This window comes from Syngnathus acus, chromosome 10, assembly GCF_901709675.1.
Source record: "Syngnathus acus chromosome 10, fSynAcu1.2, whole genome shotgun sequence".
NCBI lineage: Eukaryota > Metazoa > Chordata > Actinopteri > Syngnathiformes > Syngnathidae > Syngnathus > Syngnathus acus.
Window position 1 is genome coordinate 23463659 of NC_051095.1, and position 10106 is coordinate 23473764.

The following is a 10106-nucleotide window of genomic DNA, read 5'->3' on the forward strand; positions in this document are numbered from 1 at the left end:
TGAAGATTCACAAATTCCCACATGACGCCAAGAGATGAAAAATATGGACAGAGAAAGTGTATTGCCAGGATGGTTGGACAACAAAGCGCTTATCTTTGCTCGTACGTAAGTTTATTGTCCCTTATTGTCTTTGATGCAAGTATGAAACAATGAATGAAAAGTAATCAACAAGGCATAGGAGTTCGTTTAGCCAGGCCACATTTTATCTGATTGTCCATTATTCAGTGTGTAAAAGGAATAAGAATGCAAATATCAAATACTGCTTAAGTGCTTCCGAATTTGCATGTAAGAACACCACAAAAAAAGTAGACCTCTTATTGTTGAGCATTTTAATGATCACAAAATGAGGACAGTACATGCCACACGTAAATAATTTAGTTCAAAACAACAGCTCAGGCTTTTTATAAATATCTCAAGACATCACACGACGCAACAGACGTATACCTCCCACAAACTTGTGCGTGAAGGAGTTGAAAAACATCTAGTAAACACTGAGCAGCAAGAGCGGCCACATTTCACAGTGTGGCTGAAGCATATTTAATATTACTAATTGACACATTAATGTGCCACAGCAGTCCACCAGACAGTCATTATGCAAAATCTCAATAACATTCAGGTAATGTGAAGTAGCCTAACCATTGAGTGAGTTGTGGTGTTCTTTCTTCCAATCTTAAAATTCTGCAAAGCATTTTTCAGTGCTTGTATCAATCAGACAAACATATTCCAATGTTTTTCTTTTAATTGAAGTCCAATGGACCTCTGGCTTTGCATGCCATCGCACTTACACACAGTAGTAAGGACGCTTAACCGACTGCAGTTGACTCACTGTTCTCATCCAGAGTTGGAATGTTGTCAACGTATCATGATTAGTTTTACTACAATTGAAACTGCATACATCAAAAGTGTTGTGTGCACTAAAATAACCACTTAGGAGTTAGAGTTGAGGTGCAAGGAGAGGGCACTGCCAGGAGGGAGCAGTGTGGGTATATGGCTGAGTGCGGTTCAAAGCCGCCATTAATGGGACTAAACAGATTACTTGGAAGAGCACAGCACATCAGCACAGACAGATATACCATGCCAAATACAATTTTTTCAAAATCCATTCCCCCCAAAATGAGAGCTGCGTTTTGTATGAACCTGAAACGTGACAGTCAAAGTTTCAGTTCATGGTGTGTGCTCTTAAATATAAACACAGTCAGGAATCTTGAACTCCATTCTTGTTTTATATATAAAAACTACAGTGAAAAGACATCAAGGGAGCATTTGTTATGACACTAAACCCTTGAATTTATTTTGTAATAAATCCATGAAGAAAAACAGGCAGGGAAAATGTGACAGTAAAAGGTCGTTTGGTTTTTCACTTCACACACATTGACGTAGGATCACCCCATACTTGCGTCAATTTGCTGTGCTTTGCCGCGCTAGATTGAACCCAGCAAACTAGTGGGGGAAGATTCAAACTTCAGAGACCCAGGGCAAGGCTAGAGCCACAAAAACAGAGCTTACTAACACTTAATGCGCTCCCTCCTCCAGCCATCTGTTGCGACATTTCGCAAACTGCCACTGCAATCAAAGTAAGTTATCCTAACGTGACTCAAGAGACCACACCCCCATAAGCAATTTAGACTGAGGATGTCAGCCGACTATAAAGTTGTTCTCATAAGACTCATTTTCAAATTGGTCCTTTGGGTGATGGCAGTACTCAAAGCGGGAACTCGGTACAGCGGTGTTGTTTTAAGGGAGGCGATCAGATCCTGTAGCTTGACAGTGGCGATAATGGATTTACTTTTGTTTATTGGGCTGGGCTCAGCTGGATTGGGGCACTTCCTGGAGACAGACACGCAAAGGGAAGAGCTCTGTGCCGAGAATCTGGATTATTTCATGGCACTATAGAAATCTGGAAAACATCACTCAAGTGACAAACGTGCACTGCTTGTCTCTTTTCATTAAGATGATTAGCACACACCATATCTCTTGTTATGTCTTGGCTATTCCCGCCCTCTGTGGGGTATGCACATTCACACAAACTCGGGCACACACAAAATCACATGCACACTTATGTTCATGTTGTAAACACAGTACTCTCATTCAAACACAATATTTAACAAAACACTTGTGCATCTCCTATTGGGTATTACATTCAAATGAACCAGTGCACTGAAGGTAATTAATTGCTTGCTCAGCATGTGCCGCTGAAAGCATCTAAAACAGTATGCTTATTAGGAAACGTTAGTGCTGATAATGGAATTGCTGATTGCTCTACAAATGTGCAGGTTTTTATCACAGAGCTGACAGTGAATGGCCCCGGGCGTTGCTCAGTTTGTACCGGCGAGACGGAGATAACTGTTATTTATCAGTGGCGCTATCTGCTGCACAACCTCCCAAGGAGCAGGCTGTAAAAAGGAGATCAAGCGTAGAGGGGGGAGGGGGTCTCAGTGAACAGCTTAAGGAGAATGATCCCATACCTGTTGTTCATCTTTCGCATTGTCAAGAAATGCAGAAACTCAACAAAGGTTAAATGAACATGGAATGCTTTTGGAATGTTTTGCAAAGGAGCACCACCGATGATGAAATTTGAAATCTAGTCTGGTGAATCTACAATACTTCCTTCGTGGCAGAAATGCCTCCGTTTTGAACATGAGAATAGCTAAAACAACAGCAATGCTATCATGTTGCAGCAACACAAATGGTGAAGCAAACATCCAAGGCGACGTGGTGAGGTAGATGCACTATCAACAGAATGAATGAGTAAAATCTGCCAACAGTATTTTTGTAACATGATAAATATCGTTTCCTTAAAGCAGAATCCTGTGCCTCTACCATGCTGCTTGACTGGCTTTACCTGCCAAAGTCAATACGTGCATGACAGCAGTGTAAACATTAAAGATACCCTATGGGCAAAAGTCTCATAGTTTAAAGGACAGCCTTCACAATAGTGAAATGTTTGCTGCAGTTCCCGTTGGAGTCCATCGCTCGTTCCTCAACACTATCAACACACGCTTCTTGCTCCAAACAGCCCTCATTGCCGTTGCTTTCATAGGAGTTGCCTTTACTCCGCCCCTGCGGCTCACTCTGCCAACTGTGTCTATCGTAGATGTATCCATTCATAGGTGCCGCTTTGGAGTTGTGGTTCCTTTTAAGGCAGAGGATTTCCTTAAAAGCGTATCGAAACTCAGGGCTCCGGCAGTAAATAAGGGGATTGAAGGCTGAGTTTGCATAGCCTATCCAGTTGAGGATCCTGAAAGTGAGGTCGATGTCTTCCACCTTCCAAATGGCAACCACCACATTGAGCAGAAAGAAGGGCAACCAGCACAGAGTGAAGATGCCCATGATGATGCCCAGCGTCTTTAGGGCTTTGTGCTCCCGCAGGCAAAATTTCACCTTCTTCTGTCCTCGTCCAATGTTGGCATACATAGGTTGGAGGTTGTCGCTGTTGTGAAAGCGCCCCACGCTTTGGTCAATCTTTCTGAGCTGGCGCTTGGCTTCCTGGAAAACCCGGCTGTAGACGAACACCATGATGACCAAAGGGATGTAGAAAGAGATGATAGAGGATGTGATGGCATAAGCCATGTTGGTGTGGAATTCACAGCAGTTGCTATCAGCGATGCACTCTTTGGCTTGCTTATCATCAGATATCCACCACTTCATGTGTATGGGAAGGAAAGATATCAGGGCGGCGATGACCCACACCAGCACCACCACAATGCGAGCCTTACACTTTGTGAGCATGGTCTGATAGCGGAAGGGTGAGGTGATGGCCAAGTAACGGTCTATGGCAATGACACACAAAGTCTCGATGCTTGCTGTCACGCAGAGAACGTCGGTCGCCGTCCAGAACTCGCACCAGAAACTACCAAAGTGCCAGGTTTTGAAGATGATATAACAAGCACCGAAGGGGACCACGATGAGACCCATGACCAGGTCGGCACAAGCCAGGGAGGTGATGAAGCAGTTAGTGACGTTTTGGAGACGCTGGAAGCGGGCGATTGCCGTTATGACCAGTACGTTGCCGAAAACAATGCAGAGGATGAGCAACGACACAATCATGCCCAGCACAATCATTGTGGCCTCACTAAAACCCTCCTCGGTTTTGGCTGGGTCTGATGAAGAGTTGATCGTCTCCGGGCTCACATCGAGGTACGGCGGTGGGCTTGGACTTCCCATCTGAAGAGATACAACATGACTCCATTAAAACCACCACTTTAACAGTGACCTGTTGAGACAGGATACAATATAGAAAATAAAAACATCCAAGAGAAACTATGGAAAAGAAAGCACTCAGTAATGAACACCCACATGTCAGCAGTTAGTTAAATTACACCCAAAATGTTGCCAAAAACACTCTGTCCAATCCTGCAAAGGTCCAGCAAGCCCACTTCTTAAAGCCTATTTAACAAGTTGACCTTAAAATAAAAGTACAGACCTCAACAGGTGGTTTCCTTCCTTCACTTCCTTCACTTCCTTTTGCTAGAAAAGTCACCGTCTGATGACTTTCTGTTAAAACTTCAGCGCCACGTCTTTCTTTCTACGCACTTTCTCTTGGACTGCTGGCGTCTCACTCAAGCTGCCCCTCAGTTTAGCAGCACTGCTTCTCATGTGTCTCTCAGGCTATTTGTCAGCGCCCTTATAACATGCACTGATGACATCACAGTCAGGGCTCAGCCAATCAGGGGATATGCATGGTAGAGGGAGCTGAGAGCCGCAGAGAGTTTGAACACATTGTTCCTGCAGCTGTGACTGGATTAGACAAAAGCTGACCACGCATAATTAATTTAAATTCTAAAAACAAATCTTTTTATTGTGACAAAATACAAAACAACTGCATTTTGTGGCATCATTTTACAATGCATACAATGTGTTCAGTGATGCATTTGGAGGGCTTGGATTGAGTCTGCTAGTGGTTAGCAGTTGACACTTTTGGCTCTAAGTTGGGGGACAAATTGCACACACATGCTGTCAAACTGCTAAGTTTGACCCCATTTATGTAATATTGCTGCCGATTTTCCATGCAAAACACGTTCAGTCATTGTATTTACTAGGTGCATACTGCACATTCAGATGGGACATCCCCTTAAAGAAAAATAAAATAAAACCAGCTGTTTGTTCAATTTGAGGGCTCTGCACCATCACTCAATAATTTAGGGCCTGCTCTTTCGCACACTCAAAGGAAGTGTACATTTCGGAAAAACCTACAGTGTTTCCATCTTCACCTCTCCATGTCTACACGACAATGTTTTCAGACACCTTTAAAAAAATCTTTAAAGCCGTTCTACCAGTTGCAATGGGGATCCAATTGATAATAAAGATAAACACACATTTAAATTCCTGCTTTAAACATCAAATAAAAAAAAAAATCAACCCCCCCCAAAACAGCACATTTCAAAGTGTTGGGGACACTCATCATCTCTTAAAATATTTTTTTTGCAAGTAGCCTATTGAATAAGTAAGAAATAGTGGACGGTCAGTAATACACTCTTAATACACTCTTACTCTTCCACGTCACGCTTCACAACATTACCTAACCGAGCATATAGTCATACCTCTACATACCATTGCTTAAAAATCTTAAATTGTCAACATCCGTCCATCCGTCCGTCCGTCCATTTTCTGAACCGCTTTTTATCACAAGGGTCGCGGGATTTTCCAACATAGCAAGTGCAATTCGAACGTATATCGTATTGGCCCGAAGACCACGACTCTGGTGGGTCTCATCACCAAGGGCGACGAGACTCACTACAGGTTGGAGGTTGACCTTCTGACCACGTGGTGCAGGGACAACAACCTCCTGCTGAACGTCAACAAGACCAAGGAGATTGTTGTTGACTTCCAGAAGGGTCACACCCAACACCTGCCGCTGACCATCGACGGTGCTGTGGTGGAGAGAGTGAGCAGCACCAGGTTCCTGGGGGTGCACATCAGTGAGGATCTCTCCTGGTCCACCAACACCGCATCACTGGCGAAGAAGGCCCAGCGCCGCCTGTACTTCCTGCGGAAGCTCAAGTGAGCTAGTGCTCCTCCGGCTGTCATGACTACATTTTACCGTGGCACCATTGAGAGCGTCCTCTCCAGTTGTATTGCTGTTTGGGGTGGTAGCTGCACTGAATACAACATGAAGGCCCTGCAGCGCATAGTGAACATGGCTGGTAAGATTATTGGTGCTTCACTCCCCTCCTTGATGGACATTTACACCTCCCATTTCACCCGCAAGGCAACCACGATTGTGAGTGATGTGAGTCACCCCGCTCGCTCTTTGTTCGAACTTCTGCCCTCTGGGAGGAGGTACAGGAGCCTGCGCTCCCGCACCACCAGACTCACCAACAGCTTCATACTCCAGGCTGTTAGGATCCTGAACTCTCTCCCCCCTTCTGCGTAGCGTCCTGTGCTTTTGCGCTATATTCTGACTGTCTGCTGTGTGCACACTTGCTCCGTTTTGCTCCTCTTATTTATTGTGTTATTTGTTTATTTATTCATCACTCTTATTATTCATTGTTTGTGCCTTCTTGTTTTTATTTTGTGTTGTTTACTTGTATGTATATCGTGTACTATGTCTTGTCACCGTGGGATAGTGGAAACGTACATAATTTCGATTTCTTTGTGTGTCTTGGCATGTGAAGAGATTGACAATAAAGCAGACTTTGACTTTTGATAAGAAGATCCTGATTATAAGACGACCCCCTGTTTTTCAAGTCTTAAGTTTGAAAAAAACATTTTGAACACCAAATTAAATTTTTATACAGAAAACAATTACAGTACATCTGAAACAAATGATTATAACAATATATTCGAGAGAAAAGGCATGTTATTTTGCCTCATTCAAATCATGCAAAAACTGTCTATCACATCTTCATATCTGAACATTTAAATATGTAAACTAAAGTGCAATCACATTTGTAAATGAATAGCTTCTGGTTTTTGAAATGTAAATAAACCAATCTACTGCGATAAAACAACAAAATTGCAATAACTGCATTAACCATCAGTTAAGTCTAACTGTAACTGTAGTCTTGAAACAAATCTGAATAAGGAAAAACATTGCAATAAAATAATGCAAACTGCTACCGCTGTTGTTGGGGAGCCTGAGGACTGTATAGGGGGTTGACTCGGATGGTTATGCTCTTTTCGCCCCCGGGTGTCGGTCAGAACACAGGAGGGAAGACGTGGTTCAGTTTTGATTGCTTTACTGAATTATTGGCAAAAAGGTAACAGGCACTGTGGCTCATCGGGGCATACAGGCAAATTGGCAAAAGGGTATTATGTGAAGCGTGTGAAGGGTGTGTGTGGTTTGTGGGGTATGTGTGTGTGGTTCTGCAACAGACAGAAATACAACACGTAAGTCAACGCTCAACCTCTGACGTCACACAACACTCGTAGACGGCACACATTATATTACTAAATGTGCGTAACGGTTCCGCTATACTAAATACCGTATTTTCCGCCCTATAAGGCGCACCGGGCTATAAGGCGCACCTTCAATGAATGGCTAATTTTAAAACTTTATCCATATATAAGGCGCACCGGCCTATAAGGCGCATAGAATAGACCAGGGGTGGGCATACTTTTTGACTCGCGGGCCGAACTGGGTTCTAAATTTGGACCGGAGGGCCGAACCAGGAGCAGATGGACGTAGTGTTTGTGTGAAGTAATATAAGCGACCTGTAAAGGTCATTGCATAAAAGATTTTGGCCTTTAGTAGGTAGTAAAGCATGGATATTCCAAACAAGTTTTTTGAAAACAAATGCATTTATTAACAGCATTAAAAAAAAAAAAATCACTAAAAAACTGCTATCAGTGATTCTCATAAAATACGACACTATTATTATGAATAACAGTCTCCATCACTTCAGTGCCTGCAGGTCAGATTAATGAAAAATGTTTATCTTATGAGATCACATCAAACAGCAAACATTCTGACCAAATATATCATCTTGAAGAATCGGTGAAAGCATACATCCAAATAAAGTAATCAAAACGGCAACACGGTGAGGGGTATCTGAACATCAGAGCAGAGTTTTAACTCACAAACACCTGGTAACAGAGGTGAGGAAACGGGAAACACTTCCTTAAAGTAAGCCTTAAGAACTTTACAGGTTAAGATTAGTCGCAAACAGGTGGTGCATCAATGTCCTTGAGCATCCTGCATTGTTTGAAAATGAGAATGGTCGCTAGTTTCAATCCCTGCTATGTGTACAAATCATATTCAAAATGCATTTTTTTACAACAAACTTGAGAGCCTCCCCTTCATTTTCAGTGGGAACAGTGTTGTTGGTCTCCCTTTTTTGCTAGTGTATCATAGTCTGGAGTAAAATTTGTTGTGGCAATTCTTAGGAGAGATCCGTTTACCTCGATCTGTGACGGGTTGATGTGGCTGAACGTCACGTCGCGTACGTCGAGCCAAATTGGCCACTCTTTTAACATTCGGCACTCACTTCTTTTCTTCGGGCCACTCATTTTAATGGAAGGATTCCAGGGGAAGGTTTGTGGGTGGCTTTAGCGTAAAACTGTATCTGAAAGCTCAGCGAGCGAATTACAAGAATGCTGTCGTCACAGCCCACGCTCTAAATTCGGGACTGATACAAATAGAGCGCGAGTGCGCCATGTCCGTACTACTGAGTACGTACGTACACGCACTTGTGAGTGTGCACCGAGCTTTCTGACACGGCTTCCGGTAGTAAATGCGCAGGCGAGCGGTTCCCCATCTACTGGGGAAACGCAGTCATTGCAGGCAAAATGACAAAAAAAAAAGTTTAATAATACAATTAATTCAGGGTTGGCGGGCCGGATTAAACGGTCCCGTGGGCCGGATGTGGCCCGCGGGCCGTAGTTTGCCCACCCCTGGAATAGACGCTACAGTAGAGGCTGGGGTTACGTTATGCATTCATTAGAAGGAGCTACGCTACAGGGAATGTCAACAAAACAGTCAGATAGGTCAGTTAAACTTTATTTATAGATTACAAACCAGCGTTCTGACAACTCCGTTTACTTCCAATATGAATAAACAGCTGTTTTATGTGATGAGGTATTTCGTTTATCTTTTAACAACAGCAGGGTATAACATGTAGTGCAACATTTATATCACATAATGGAGGGGAACTTTTCTTGGATTCAATAAACACGTAAGAAACAGTCTGATACTGTTAAGGTAAATCAAACGTTAGCGCTATCACAATATAGTAACACTCGAAATAGTGCAAAGCAATAACAATATATAAATAACTCAACGTTGTTCAAACGTTAACGTCAAACGTCACACAACACAGCACACAGAATAAACGTGTAAAGCTCACTTTATAAAGTTATTCCTCATCCGTGAATCCCTCGAATTCTTCATCTTCAGTGTCCGAATTAAACAGTGGGGCGATTACGGGATCCAATATGCCCGGCTCCGTCTCGTCGGCGTCGTCACTAATCGAGTCACTGTCGCTGCTGTTGTCTAGCAGTTCAGTGACAATTCCTGCCTTCCTGAAAGCTCGGACCACAGTTGAGACTGATATATCAGCCCAGGCATTTACGATCCACTGGCAGATATTGGCGTATGTCGTCCGGCGCTGTCTCCCTGTCTTGGTGAACGTGTGTTCGCCTTCTGTCATTCACTGTTCCCACGCAGTTCGCAGTCTAGCTTTGAATGCCCTGTTGACACCAATATCTAGCGGCTGGAGTTCTTTTGTCAATCCACCCGGAATGACGGCGAGTATCGAATTGGTGTGCTTCACTTGTTTTTTGACACCATCTGTGATGTGGGAGCGCATGGAGTCGTAGACCAATAGGGACGGAGCTGTGTGAAAAAAGCCACCCGGCCTCTTCACGTAAATTTCTTTCAACCATTCGCTCATCTTTTCTTCATCCATCCATCCCTTCGAGTTAGCTTTGATGACGACGCCGGCTGGAAAGTTTTCTTTTGGCAAGGTCTTCCGCTTGAAAATGACCATGGGTGGAAGTTTATGGCCATTAGCCTGGCAAGCGAGAACCACAGTGAAGGAGGACTTCTCATTCCCTGTGGTGCGAACGTTTACCGTGCGTGCTCCCGTTTTATCCACAGTGCGGTTCACAGGAATATCGAAGGTGAGTGGAACCTCGTCCATGTTGGTGATGTGCTCTGGCCGGATGTT

The 10106-nt window shown here is 43.6% G+C and overlaps 1 protein-coding gene across 2 annotated transcripts; it reads right to left on the reverse strand.

Annotated features, from left to right (window-relative positions):
* Positions 1 to 314: 314 nt before the first annotated feature.
* Positions 315 to 4590, reverse strand: adrb2a (adrenoceptor beta 2, surface a). Of its 2 annotated transcripts, none has more exons than XM_037262164.1 (2): positions 4424 to 4590; positions 315 to 4164 (listed from the first exon to the last, which is right to left on the reverse strand). In XM_037262164.1, the coding sequence occupies exon 2, from the start codon at positions 4162 to 4164 to the stop codon at positions 2914 to 2916; it is 1251 nt and encodes a 416-aa protein (XP_037118059.1). In that variant the 5' UTR covers positions 4424 to 4590; the 3' UTR covers positions 315 to 2913. The 2 variants fall into 2 exon arrangements, with proteins under 2 accessions (XP_037118059.1, XP_037118060.1); XM_037262165.1 differs by having other exon boundaries at positions 315 to 4213.
* Between the last annotated feature and the right edge of the window lie 5516 nt (positions 4591 to 10106).

What these genes read in the sequence shown, in the direction of transcription:
- adrb2a (XM_037262164.1), bottom strand. Translation starts at nt 4,164, where the DNA reads ATGGGAAGTCCAAGCCCACCGCCGTACCTCGATGTGAGCCCGGAGACG.